Source organism: Carlito syrichta, unplaced genomic scaffold, assembly GCF_000164805.1.
Source record: "Carlito syrichta isolate Samal-C Ts95f unplaced genomic scaffold, Tarsius_syrichta-2.0.1 Scaffold310396, whole genome shotgun sequence".
Taxonomy (NCBI): Eukaryota; Metazoa; Chordata; class Mammalia; order Primates; family Tarsiidae; genus Carlito; species Carlito syrichta.
Window position 1 is genome coordinate 360,970 of NW_007254492.1, and position 15,052 is coordinate 376,021.

A 15,052-nucleotide genomic window follows, 5' to 3' on the forward strand; every position below is an offset into this window, starting at 1 on the left:
TGTGAGCCTATGCCATCATATTCTAGAACTGGAACCCTAACAATTTTTTCTTTTGCATTGGTATTGGCAATAATAATTTTAAGTTGTTTTTTTTTTGCTTTGCTTTTATTGGCAATAAATATGAAATTGTTGAGGCTTTTGCTTTTACTGACACTTTAGAATGCTTCTCTGCAGCTATTACTCACTGTAGGAACAAGATAAGAATTACTCCTCTCTTGTTTAAGTTGTGTGGGAGTTAGAAATGTCATGCTTTTATATATTCATCCATTTATTTACTCATTTATGTATTTTTTTTAGGGAGTGGAGCAACTGCTGTGGTCCAAGCGGCTTACTGTGCCCCTAAAAAAGAGAAAGTGGCAATCAAACGAATAAACCTTGAGAAATGTCAAACTAGCATGGATGAACTCCTGGTATGCATGTTTCATATTTCTTAAATGGAGAGATATGCTCCTCTGTTTTCAACTTAGAGTAGGAAATAACTTGAAGTTTTTGCTTTGTTTCTTTTTTAAAAAAAGATTTGTGATTTCTTTGTTAATAATGGTTGTTGTAAACCTGGTTGAGTAGAAAGAAAAAATTAGTTATTATCCTCTCACTCTGAGATTAATATTTGCCATATAAGCTTTTGGACTGTGAACATTTTAATATGTTGTGTTTTAATGATAATGTAATCCATATACTTGTTCTTTTCATTGAATAATTTATTATGTAAATCTTTCTGTATCTGTAAATATGGATCAGTGTTGTTTTCAATGTGTGTATAGTATTCCATTGACGAGGTAGACTGCAATTTATTAGCCAGTTCTCTGGTATTGGATAATTACCTTGTTTCTTATTTTTTTTATAGTTATAAACAATGCTTGCTTCTCTGTTCCCTTAAAAGAATATCATGGAATTGTGATTCCTGGATCAAATGGAATATGCTTTAAAAGGGGTTGGCTTCCTAGAAACATAGTATCAACTTGTATTCTGACCATTGATGCAAGATGAGAGATAGAGTGATCCCCTAGGATGCCTTGGCTTCTTCAAAGGCAAGGGAAAGGAAGGAGAAAGGGGAGTCCCAAGCATTGCTGTAACAGGTGTTCCCTGGCCTTAAAATGTAACCACACAGGGATGGTTTTATTAGATAGTTTTAAAAAATCATTTAATGTTTTAAATTTTCAGTTTCTTTGGCTTAAAATGGAAATAGTAATACCAACTTTGGCTACCACATGATACAGTATTTGAAAACTGTAAACAAGCCCGGCTGGGTGGCTCAGCCTGTAATCCCACGCCTTTGGGAGGCTGAGGTAAGTGGATTGCCTGAGCCCGCGGCTTTGAGATCTGCCTGGGCAGCGAGACCTCATCTCTACAATAAATCAAAAAATCAGCCGGGCGTGGTAGCGCACGCCTGTAATTCTGGCTACTTGGAAGGTTGAGGCGGAAGGATCGCCGGAGCCCAGCAGGCGAGGTGGTGGTGGCCGGGAGCGGCCACTGCACTCCAGTCTGGGCGACCCAGTGAGACTCCAACTCAAAAAAATAAAAAAAAGAAAAGAAAAGAAAACTGTAAACTGTTATACAAATATGAAGTAATATGATTATTTTATTGAGTAATTTATCTAAGGTTATATATAGCTACTGATTAAGACTGGGATGATTTGCCCATCCAGAAATTTTTTCACTGTCCCAAGTTGGATTTAATTTCTAGTGTCATATGTACTATTAGGGAATAATTGGAAATTATAAATTTTATAAAAATTATGCATTTTAAATTTTAAAATTATACATTTTCTGCATTTGTAAAATAAAATTATGAATTGAACCTGCAGCAGATAAGACAAATGTATTTATTCAGAAGATGGTAATGCAGGAGCAGGAGCTAAAGAACTTGGTTGCTGGAGTGATTTTGAGCCATCTCTGGTGAGAGAACCACACTGGGAAGGAGATGCTGGTTGAAATCCTCTTTGAAGATCTTGGATTTGTAGATGCCAGCAATACCTTAGCGCACCCTTTGTACATTCCAACTGCAGTGATGATAAGAGAAGTCTGTAAACTGCAAACTAATTCCTTTAAAGAGAAACAAAAATTTTAACCTACATATTAAGACTGGAATTTGAGAAGCTCATTATGAATATATATCGTTTTCCAGTTGTATGTAGTCCATAGGGATAGTATAAAGATAAATGAAAGTCTTATTATTTACTATTTTTGTAACAAGAAATTGAGGCTCAGAATTTAAATAACTTGACTAAGTTTATATAATGATAGTAATAGCAAACATCTCTCCATGCTAGGTGCATAAGTGTATTCTAACCTCACAAACATCTCTATGAGATGGATAGTAGCTCCATTTTATAGATGAGGGAAGTAAATCATATACTGGTGAATTAAAAATCAAGTCTTTCTGACTCGTCTATTATCGCTACTTAGTATATAGTACTAACAAAATGATTATAGTCTTAACTCAAAAGTAGAAAAAACATCTCTTTTCAAGTACCATTTGAGGTCTCAACAGCAATATTTTTATTCTTACACTAGGGCTTTACTTTTAGAAGAATGCAAATTTGATTTATCTTGTTAAAAGAAAAAAAATTGTTAGACATCTGTAAATTTTGCCTACATGTTTCAGTAGGCTTTATGTTGCAAATATAGTATGTATATACTTGGCAGATAAATAAAGAGGAGAAATAACTTTTGGTAAAGCAAGTTTAAGACAGTTGACTTTTTGGGGGGGAGTAGGAGGCAAGCGGGTAAGATCCCACTATACCCTGAAGAAACATCAAGAATATAAAGAATGCTTGATTTATTTGTGATATCAGGACCTATTGTATCAGACATTGAGATCTAAGTGCCAGGAGCTCTATTTTTTCGAGATATGAAATGCTTCAGTTTGCCTTAAAAAAATCTATACAATCAGCAAGTAAACTTTTGATGTTGTGATGTTGTTTTTATTATAACGCAGAAAGGATGCTCTGTGTTCTCCAAAGAGTACTGATGTACTTACAGGTGTGTATCATGTGTGGCAGTTGTTAGTGAGAAGGCAGTGTATTACTCCTTTCTCATGTCAGATATTTTTTGTATGATGACCTTTGCTAAGTGTGATGGGAAAATCAGCTATCAAATCTTACTACATTTATCATCTCCAAAGATTGTGTTCATAGGGTTTTCTCTAAGAAAGTCACACTGCGATATCTAGAAATTTTTTTCTTCTCTGGCACATGCTAGGGCTAGTTTTATTGGACAAACATCTGAGGGGGAGGGACTTCAAGAGACTTAAAATGTTTCTTTCTCTATCAAGAGTCTTGCAAACTAGTTCAAGAATTAAGACTCTTGCCTGCTGTACAAGGCAGAGAGTGAAATGTCTCAGAAGAGACGTATAGAGGAGGCAGAGAGCTTCTGGTTTTGAAGAGGACTTTGTGGAGATGTTTGTGGCCTGGGCCATCAGAGCTGGGTACACTTTGAACAGGTGAAGATGGAAATCCTGCCAGGTAGGAATTTAGAATGGGAAAGAACAGCAGAGAACTTGGAAGCCATAAAGAGGAAATAATAGGTGAAAAAACTGGGATTGTATTCAATAGGGGATGATGGTAGTAGCTATGAGAATAGAGGGAAGTGTCTTTGAAGATTTTTTTTTTAAAGTGAGTTTTAGGAATTTTAGTTCTGTAATAATTTTTTTAAATAACAGCTTTACTGATATAAATTCATGTACCATAAAATTTACCCTTTTAAAGCGTACAATGCTGTGGCTTTTATTATATTCACAGAGTTGTGCAGCTGTCACTACTGTCTCTCCAAAAAGAAACTTCATTCCTTTCAACAGCCACTCTTCATTCTTCTTTACCCCTAGCCCAATGCTTGGTTACTAGTCTACTGTCTGTCTTTATACATTTGCCTATTCTGGATATTTCATATAAATGGAATCATAAATATGTGGCCTTTTGTATCTAGCTTCTTTCACTTAGTATATTTACAAAGGTCATTCATATTGTAGCATATGTCAGTTCTTTATTCCGTTTTATTGCTGAATAACATTCCATTTTATAGATATATCATGCATTATTTATCCATTTCAGTTGTTAGACATTTGGATTGTTTCTACTTTTTGGCTTTTATGAATGCTACTCTGATCATCTGTGTGCAAGTTTTTATCTGTACATACATTTTCAGTTCTCTTGAGTGTATACCTAGGAGTAGAATTGCTGGCATCTGGGAACTCCGTGTTTAACTTTTTGAAGAACTGCCAAACTGTTGTCCAAAGTGGCTGTACCATTTTACATTCTCAACAGCAATGTTTGAAGGTTTCAATTTCTCTACATCTGTGTCCAGTACTTGTTATAGTTCATCTTTTTTATTATAGCCATACTAGTAGATTAAGTGCATCACAGTTGGCAGAGTGAATTGCACAGGAGTAAGAGCTCAGAGGCAAAGAAACTAATTAGTAAGCTTTGCTGTAGTCCAACCAACAGCTTTAAAACTTTTAAAATGATGTCCTATACTAAGACATCTGCAATATATCATTACCCTGTTTTAGAGATATAGATTTATAAATGTTAATATAACTGAAACTATTTTAATGAATCAGTTCTTAACGATATTATGTGGAATGTACTCTCATTTTCTATCCTATTTCTTCTTTTTTTTTTCTCTTTGAGTCAAGGTCTTATTCTGTCACCCAGACTGGAGTGCCGTGACTTAATCATAGTTTACTACAGCTTCAACCTCCTGGGCTCAGACAGTCTTTCCATCTCAGCCTCCCAAGTAGCTGGGACTACAGGCGTGCACCATGATGCCTGGCTAATTTTTAAATTTTTTGTAGAGACGAGGTCTTGCTGTGTTGCCTAAGCTGGTTTCAAACTCCTGGGCTCAGACCATGCTCCAACCCCAACCTCCCAAAGTGCTGGAATTACAGATGGGAGCTATCATGCCTCACCTCTTCTTTTTTAAAAAATGAAATGTACTAAATTTACTTAATGGTCACATTAAGTAAATGTAGGTCACAACTCATAGTTTGAGGTACACTGGGCTATGCAGAGAGATATTGAGACTCTAAATTCAGGCAGTGACAGTGGAAAGGAAGAAAGACATAGGTTTCCTAGGTGGAAAATTTGTCAGTATTAGAATGAGCAATCCTTGAAGGCAGAGACTTTATGTTGTTTATCCTTTGTGAATAATATTCTTTCTTTATTCTTGGGCACTGACTGAATTATGTGAAATGGAGGAAAACTGCCTATTTTTGGCTAATTAGAAAGCCAGAAAGTAAATTGTAGTAACCATGAGTGAGGTTCATGAAGGAATGAAAATGAAAAGTCACCATTTAAAAAAAAAAGCTTGGTTGGGTGCGGTGGCTCAAGCCAGTAAACCCAGCACCTTGGGAGGCCAAGGTGAGAGGATTGCCTGAGTCCAGGGGTTCGAGATCAGCCTGGGCAACTTGATGAAAACTCGTCTCTACAGTAAATCAGAAAATTAGCTGGGTGTGGTGGTACATGCCTATAGTTCCAGCTACTTGGAAGGCTGGGGTAGAAGGATCACCTGAGCCCAGCAGGTCGAGGCTGCAGTGGTTGTGAGTGTGCCACTGCACTCCAGCCTGGGTGACAGAGTGAGACTCCAACTCTAAAAATAAAAATAAAAATAAAATTACATAAAAAAGCTTGAGGTAGAGAACTAAAAAGTCCAAACAAAAATCTGGCACTAGCAGATAATAAAGGACTTTCAAGAAAGCAATTTCATAGAAGACCTAGAATTCGCTTGATAAGTATTGAGAAAGCTGCTGGAAAACTTAAATTAGAATGAATTTACCATTTTTGCAAATTATTTGCATATTTGTTTTTCTTTTGAAAGGAAGGAGAAGAGGCTAATTCTAATGAGAGTTAATGTAGAAGAAGATTCCCTGCCCCCTTTTAAGGGAATAGAAGGGAAGAAAAGGAATATTTAAGGCCCTTTTCATCTTTGAATTTTGTGGTTCTTTGATAGTCTCTTGTTAGAAAACCCTTTGTAGTACCTCCTTTTAAGGTTAGAACTTAAATGTTAAGCCCCTAGCTTAGCAGTTAAGACCTTCCACAATTTGACTCTAACTTTTTGCACTAATTCTTACTCTCCCATGTGATTTCCCTCTCCCTTACCTCTGCCATTAGTCAGTCACCAAATCCTATTGTTTATACTTTTTAACTATTATTTTTTGACTCTTCTCTTTTTTTTCATTTATACTGCCATTCACTTTTTAAGGTTTTTATTTGAGATAGCTTTAAACTTATGGAAGAGTTGCAAAAGTACTGCCAAGATTTCCCATATGCTATTCACCCAACTTCCCTAATACTAACATAACCATAATACAGTTACCAGAACTGACATATTAACTATCATTTCTCCATCATCTCTAACCCACATGGTGGCAGTAGCCTAAATGGAGTCCTTGCCTCTGTTCTTGTCTTCTTCATTTATTTTCTGCATTGCAGCAGACTGTTTTATGAAAATGTACATATAGTTCAATTTTTGATGTCTTTCTGTTGCTGTTGGGATGAAGGCTATATTCTTTAACATACTTGCAAAGTCCTTTATGATTTAGTCCCAAGTAATTAAACAATCAAAACCTTAAAAACTTTCCTCTTTCAGTGTTAATGAAGTAAAACTTCGAAGCCTTCTGTGATTATGACTCTTATTTTTTTTGTTAGTGTGTCTCTCCAGTGAAATCATGTAGTGTCTGGTACTTCTCCTGTCAAACTGTTTATCATTCTGTCATAGATTAGTATGTGTCTAACTTCTTTACCAGACTATAAGTTTCATGAGGATTCATCATGGTGGTGAAGTACCTGCACGTAGTAGGTATAGTAGGCACCTAGTAAATAAATACCTGCTGAAAACATGAACTACTTATCCTAGACAGGTTTACTCATTGTATACTAAATATGTCTTACATATTTTATCATTTAATTTTTTTTTTTTTTTGAGTTGGAGTCTTACTCTGTTGCCCAGGCTGGAGTGCAGTGGCAGGCTCACAGGCACCACAGCATCAACCTGCTGGGCTCAGACTATCCTTCCGCCTCAGCTTTCCGAGTAGCTGGAACTATATAAGGCATGCGCCACCACACCTGGCTATTTTTTTTATTATTATTGTAGAGATGAGAGCTCACCAAGTTGCCCAGGCTGGTCTTGAATCCCTGGGCTCAGGCAATCTTCTCACTTCAACTTCCCAAAGTATTGGTATTATAGGCATGAGCCACTGTGCCTGACCTTTTTTTTTTAATTTAAAGATGAGGTCTCACTATGTTGCCCAGGCTGATCTTGGACTCCTGGGCTCAAGTGAACCTCTTACCTTGGCCTCCCAATGTGCTGGGATTACAGGCATGAGCCACCATGCCCGGCCTATATTTCATCATTTAAAAAATCATATGTGCCTGTCATGTTGTCCTATTGTAATTTCTCCTACGTTCTGTATTCCCACCTTATCTGTAAAGGCTTCTTTGATATCACTAGCCTACCTTAATTATTCTTTCCTATGGATTCTTGTAATTTAATATCTTCTCATTTGGTACATACATGCTGTCTTACCTGCTCCCTCTTATATGTACATATCTTATCCCTTAAATCCTATATAAAACTGTGTCAATAGGCAGGTGCTTATTTTAGTTCCTTCTTCCTTGTCTTTTATATTTACTTTGCTTTTAGTATAGAAGACTGTGCCAGTGACTCTTGGGGGTTACAAAGTATATAAATAAGGTCCTTGCCATAAGGAATTTACATTCCTGTAGAGAAGATGAGATTCTTATGAATCAGAGATTATGGACAGCTTTTATAACTTTTTAGACAGCATGATATTATTGAACAAATATCCGGGGCACAGGGTAAGTGAAAAGCTGTATAAAGTGTTGTAGTATTTCATTCATTCAGCAGATATTTACTGAAGGTGTTCTGTGTGCCAGGCAAATGATAAATGCCAAACAGAGTCTTAGTTCTTATTGAGCATACAATGTTAAGGGGGATGCGAAAATAAATAGGCAGTCACAGTATAGTAAGATAAGTTCACATGATTGGGAATCTGCTTTTAATTACTTACCTTCATGAAGCTTTCAGTCTAGCTGAGAGAGATGGACAGATAAGCATGCGATGTACTATCTAATACACTATGTGCCATGGTGTAGAAAGAGATATACAGGATATTTGGAAACTAAGAAAAGGGGTACCTAACTCAACCTGGGAAACTGGAGGAAATGATACCTGGATTGAGATCAGAAGCAAGAATTGGAGTTAACTAGGCAAAAATGATAGAAAGAGAATATTGGAGGCAGAGGGAATAATAGGTTTAAATGTCCGTAGTTAGAAGAAGTGTGACTCACTCAAAATTTTCTGTGGCTGGATCATAGGCCTGGGGTATGAAGGGAGATAGGAATGAGACCAATGAGATAAACAGGGCCTAATCACATAGGGCTTTGTAAGGCATTTATTCATTAACTGAGATAGAGTAAGCCTAGACTTTTGGCTCAGGTTTCTACTCTGGATTTAGTTTATGATCTTGTCCTATTTCCATTTGTTCCTCTTTAGTGTGAGAATTGCTAAGCATTTCACAAAAATGGGATGAAGTAATATTCTGCAAAAAAAATCCTACGCAAACACACAAAAAACCCATACTCTGTATATTAGTAATTATCCTCTGTAGCTTTAAAACCAGATTACCCAGTGTGGTTATTCAAGGGCAACTTGAAGCAAAATATGTTTCCGATAGAGGCCTCTTATGGTGCTGTGCCAGGGTGTGATATTGTGCATGTTTCTAGTTTCAAAGATTACTAGTGTAATGAGTGGAGTCAGAATGGATGGAGGGAAACAAAGTATTTGTTTGTTTATTTATTTATTTTTTGTTGTTTTAACCTTTTTTTTTGAGTTGGTGTCTCACTGTCATCCAGACTGGAGAGCAGTGACACAATGACAGCTCACCACAGTCTCGAATTTCTAGACTCAAGTGATCCTCCCACCTTAGCCTCCTGAATAACTTGGACTATAGGCGTATACCACCACACCCAGCTTTTATTTTTGTGGAGACAAGTTCTTACTATATTGCCCAGACTGGTCTCAAGCTCCTGAGCTCCAACAGTCCTCTTGCCTCGGCCTCTCAAAGTGCTGGGATTATAGGCGTGAGCCACTCTGCCTGACTGTGGTTTCACCATTCTTGAAGAGATCAAAACCGTGGAGGTCCCAGAAAGATTGTGCAGAGTCTTGAAATTCCCAAACCTGGATTTGCTGACTTGCAGCGTTTGTTTCAGGCTTGCATATAACGAATGATCGTGTTTTCTCTTCTTTGTAGAAAGAAATTCAAGCCATGAGCCAGTGCCATCATCCTAATATTGTGTCTTACTACACATCCTTTGTGGTAAAAGATGAGCTGTGGCTAGTCATGAAGCTGCTAAGTGGAGGTGAGTAGTAGACAATGAAACACCAGGCTCCATAGTTTGACATGTTAATAACAGTTTCCTTCTTTCTATCCTGATTTTGTTTTCATGGACATTTGTACTTGAGGAGATACTGAAAATACAATATTTGCTGAAGATGCTAATATATGAGCTGAGACAGTTTCATACACTGCATCTGGTATCATGCCTCTTAGGTTTCTCTTAATTTAGGATAGTTCTCTATCCCTTCTTCCCTTCCGTGACGTAAACTTATTGAAGGGTATGGTTCAGTTACCTTGGTAGAATGTCCCATATCCTGGATTTATCTGGTTATTTTTTCTTCGTGATATTTAACTTAGTCTATATTCCTCTGTTTTTTGCATATTGAATATTGGATCTAAAGGCTTGATTTAAATTTAAGTATTTTTGGGCAGAGTACTTGTGATACTATGTACTTCCTATTGCATCACATCAGGAAATATTTGCTATCTGATTTTATCTTTAATAGCGTTGTTAATTGTATTTGCTTAAGAATATGACAGTTAGGCCTTTCCAAGGGAAAGTTAACATTTTCCCATTTGCAGCTAGCAAGTAATCTGTGAGATGATACTTTGGCACAGTGAGTATCCAGTTCCCTATAAGTCTCTCATCTAATGATTTTGGCATTCATTAGCAATCCTTGTTTGAATCAATTATTTCATCAGGGATTGTAAAATGGTGATTTTTCTTAATTACATCATTTCTTTTACATTTATAAACTGACATTCTTCTGTGAAGAGGAACTTTGTCTTATCAACTAGGGCCATTTGGTTAATCTATACTGTAGTTCCTGCTAAAAAAGCAGGATAGAGATTTTTTTTTTTTTTGAAGGACCAATTTTCAGAGTAAAAAGTTCCAATAATTACCTTCAGTGGTAGTAAATCAGTTTTTTTTTTTTCTTTCTAATTAGGTAGGACCTTCGCTTTTTCAATTATCTTAGACTCAGGAATTTTTCAGTGTTTTTCAATCATTTATATCTATTTATTTTGATACTTAGGTTGTCCAAAATTTTGTCAGTGGGTATACCTTAAAGGTCATTCTTGTGACCTTTTAATATGGACTTATCAATCTTTGATTATGTCCTTGCTTTTTCATTTAAGATTTCCTAGTTTCACGATTATCTTTCTTTTCCCAGACCCAGAATCAGCTAGTACTCTAATGAACTTTTATTTATTTTTTTAAACTGGGGAATGGTATATAGAAAGCATAACTTGAATGCTTAGGGTGCTCATCGCTACTACAGTGTCAATGCTCCTGTAGTTTGGAAATATAGTATATTAAAGATTAATTATAATTTGACATTAATATTTCCAATTCATGTTTAATATCAGATTTTTATTACTTATGTGCTTTATCCTGCAATATATGTATAATTATTTTTACTTTATTCTTACAATAAAATATAAATATTGCTGATTGCAAGCAATGGACCCTTGGCATGTGGCGATCGAACATTTTGTTATGGTTACCCGAAGGCCCATGCCATGTAGTAAATCAGTCATTTTGCCAAGACATGGATATCATCTGGCAAGACTGGTAGGACTAGTGAGCAATGGAGCTACCCCAGCCTCCTCATCACTATGCTCCTTAGTTTTTGTTTGCATATGTGTTTTCTAGGAGTTTGATTTTTTTATTTTAGAATGTAGAGTTACAGAAAAGAGAATCCATATTTGTTTAGTTTGCAATTTTAATGCTGCACCTCACAGAACACCTTACCTTCCCAAAGAGGCTGTAAAGGAAAAAGCATAGGCTTTAGAATTAAATTTCAACTTTCCTACTTAGCAATTGTGTGTCATTGGGAAAACTGTTTCAACTCTCTGAGCCTTTTTACTTGTTTGTTAAATGGGATAAACCTTTCTGCATTTCAGGGAATTGGTGAGGAGTAGATAAGATGATATATGTAAAGCATCCACCACTGTGCTGAGATGTAATAAGTGCACAAGAAATTTTAGTCATTAATCGTAATAACCCCTTGCTATTTGATGCTTTTCAGTGTAGCCAGAATCACCTTTTTGTTTCAATCCCATTAGTGACACACTGGAGAACTGGATTGCTTTGTTAAAGGCCCTGTTCATATGATGGTTGGAAGCCTTGCTAACACCAACCACCTTCCAAGATGGTGGTCAAGCATGGTTCTTTCAGTATGGAGAGATATGAGAATATTAGGTAATAATGTGTCTTTCGTTATTGATCACCTATAGTATAATTTTCTTTATTTGCAATTTACAAAAATGTGTGATACAGAGTTTTTGATGTTTTGCAAAAAAGTCCTCTCATGAATAGGAATACACTGTTTGCTTAACTCTCTCATACATACCTGTATGCTGGCCCATCCTTTCTGCTACTTTTAAACAGAATGACTTTTTAAAAAGAATTTCTATTCCTCTCTCAGTGAGTATGTCCTGCCCATGGAAGGAGCAGGACATGTAGATGGGTGGGATGTGTTTTAAATGTAGCTCTTTGTCCCTCCTCTTCTTAGGTTTCCTGAGACAGTGCTCAGTTTTTCTGCCTTAGCACTTAGAGGTTTGCTGAAGGATAATTTTCAAACATGTTCCAGTAATAACTTTTTATAATTTTTTATATTTTTATAAATCAACATAATCATTACATCTAAACCTTTTAAATATTAAAAATTTTGCCGGATGAGGTGACTCATGCCTATAATTCCAGCACTTTGGGAGGCCGAGAAGGGAGAATTGCTTGAACCTCAGAAGTTCAAGGCCAACCTGGGCAACATAGTGAGAACTTGTCTTCACAAAAAACCAAAAAATTAGCAGGTGTGGTGGTGCGTTTTTGTGGTCCCAGCTACTCAGAAGGCTGAGGCAGTATTGCCTAAACCCAGGAGGTCGAGGCTGTGATGAGTCCTTATCATGCCACTGTACTCCAACCTAGGAGCCAGGGTGAAACTCCCAACTCAAACCCAAAAAAAACACAAAACCAAAAATGAAAAAATTTGCATCATTTTTTAGGAAAATTAAGTCTTGCTTTTGTTTTCATAAAGTAAACATTTAAACTGAAGAGATACGTTAGCAATATTTAGAAAACAGAAGCTAGAACTAAGCACAGCTTAAAAGCTAGGAGGAAGGCTGTGCCAGGATTATAGCCCAATTAAAATGCTATTCATCAAATACTTATTGATCACCGGTACATTGGTGAATAAAACTCAGTTGTTTTCTCTCATGGGTCTTATAGCTAATGAAAAAAAGTTATTAAACTTCCATGAAGAAATAATCAGGTGCCATAGGAACAAGTTCCAGGAGAACCTAACCTTATTGAGGGAGAATGGTTGTGGTGAGGTCAACAAAGCCTTCCCTCAGGAGGTGATGTCCAGCTCAGACCTAAAGAATAAGAATAAGTCATAATTAGCCAGGTGAAATTAGTGTTAGGGGAAGGATAGGTGATATGATCTAGGTAGAGGGAATAGAAAAGGGGAGGGAGGCAGGACTGAGGAGTGTGGTGTGTCTTGAAAACTGGCATTCACAGCTGGAGCAGAGAGCATGAGAGAAGAGGACCACTGGGTGAACTTACTAATAAACAGGGACCCCCTTTAAATAGTTAAAAAATAGAAATAACCAGCCTTAACAGAAATATATAGGGAGTATTCCTTCACATCAAGTTTTTCAGCCAAAATATTTAAAACAGAATCACATTTTTTATTTAACAACCCTGCACTGATATAGAATTTATTTATTTTATTTTATTTTTTTTTTTGAGTTCGAGTCTCACTCTGTCACCCAGGCTGGAGTGTAGTGGCACGCTCATGGCCACCGCAGCCTCGACCTGCTGGGCTCAGACCATTCTTCCACCTCAGCCTTCCAACTAGCTGGAACTATAGGCGCATGCTACCACGCCCAGCTAATTTTTTTGATTTCTTATAGAGACGAGGTCTCGCTAAGTTGTCCAGGCTGGTCTTGAACCCCTGGGTTCAGGCAATCCTTTTGCCTCTGCCTCTCAAACTGTTGGGATTACAGGCTTTAGCCGCCAAGTCTGGCCGGATGTAGAATTTATTAGGCCAATTAAAGCATAAAATGAATAGTAACTGTCACTCTAAAACCCATCAACCAGGTGGACATCATGGTTAAAATAAGTTTGTGTGTCAATATTATAATCATTTCATAATGCTTCCTCCTAACTCTAATATTCTTTTGCTAATTAAAACCCTGATGTTGAATGTTGAGATTTAGGAACTTAAACTTTAGAAATTCTAAGCACTTTTGTTCAAAATAATTGTTTCCATAATTTATTAGCACCAAACTGCAGTGTTAAGATTTGTAGAAGTCAAGGTAATTAAGAGAACTTCTGAGAGGAAAAAAGAGGCACCTGTAGTACTTAAAAGGAAGTAAGTGTGGATATGCAGAGATCTAATTTAAATTCACTGTCTTAGGTAGTTGTTTAGGGATGCCTTCAACTTTGTCATCTTCTAAGAGATGAAATCCATGAGGACTTCCTTGATCTGTGCAGGACCCAGGTCAAATATCTGATATTAATAGTGACCAGCTTGGGAAAATTTTTAAATTCCTGCTGTGTCTTTTGATCTGAAACGGAATACTCAGATTAAGCAAATTTTGACCACTTTCAAACCTTTTGTAGTTGAGGAAGGCAAAAAACCTTAGTGACCAAAAATTGATTAAAACTCTCAAGGCCAGGCATGGTGGCTCAGCCTGTAATCTCAGCACTTTGGGAAGCCGAGGTGAGAGGATTGCCTGAGCCCTGGGTTTCAAGACCAGCTTGGGCAGCTTGATGAGACCTCGTCTCTACAATAAAAATCACAAAAACTAGCCAGGCGTGGTGGCGTGCGTCTGTAGTTGCAGCTACGTGGAAGGCTGAGGCAGAAGGATCGCCTGAGCCCAGCAGATTGAGGCTGTGGAGACTGTGAGTGTGCCACTGCACTCTAGTCTGGATGACAAGAGTGAGACTCCAACTCAAAAAAACAAAAACAAAAAACAAAACACTTCTCAGTACGGATACTATAAGTTGAATGAGTTGATTTTGTATTCCAAGAATGTCTTTTCATATGAGTAATCTGAGGAAATTAACAGGTTGACCGAGTAATTTAATTTGACTAAACTATAATTGTCAGATTTAACAAGTGTTTTAAGCCAGCAGCTGCTTCACTACTTTGTCACTATTTTGATATACAGTAATGAGTTTCTTGGATAGTTAGTTTTGCATTGCTTTTTAAGTATTCTGTGCCACAGGCTATAAGTCTGACAAGGGATTGTTTTTTGGGAATGGGTGATCTACATTTAAGTTTTTTGCTTTGTTACAAAATATGTAACTAATTCTTTTGTTTTTCATTATTTGATTTATTTGCTTTTTATGCTGAGAAATGCTTGGATTTTAGCAGAGACCTTTTTATCAGAGTTCCTAGGTTGTTCAATTCCTTTTAAAATGGAGCTTCTTGGCTGTGGCTCAAGTCTGTAATCCTAGCAATTTGGGAGGCTGAGACAAGAGGATTGCCTGAATCTGTGGGTTCGAGACGAGCCTGGGCAACTTGGCGATACCTCATCTCTACAATAAAAAAAAAAAGGCATGGTGGCGTGCACCTGTAGTTCCTGCTACTTGAAAGGTTGAGGTAGAAGACTGCTGCTTGAGCCCAGCAGGTTGAGGCAGCGGTGGCAATGAACATGCCACTGTACTCTAGCCTGAGCGACAGAGTG

The 15,052-nt window shown here is 37.1% G+C and overlaps 1 protein-coding gene across 3 annotated transcripts in view; it reads left to right on the plus strand.

Moving 5' to 3' along the window:
- The first annotated feature begins 294 nt into the window (after positions 1-294).
- Positions 295-15,052, plus strand: part of OXSR1 (oxidative stress responsive 1) — a 72,208-nt gene continuing 57,450 nt past the window's right edge. The window contains exons 1-2 of one of the 3 annotated variants that reach the window (XM_021717713.1): positions 295-410; positions 9,273-9,377. In XM_021717713.1, coding sequence (XP_021573388.1) covers positions 9,284-9,377 — 94 coding nt within the window. In that variant the 5' untranslated portion in view covers positions 295-410; positions 9,273-9,283. Of the gene's footprint in view, positions 411-9,268; positions 9,378-11,456; positions 11,559-15,052 lie in introns of those variants that run through there. The other 2 variants (XM_021717714.1, XM_021717712.1) reach the window with 2 other exon arrangements.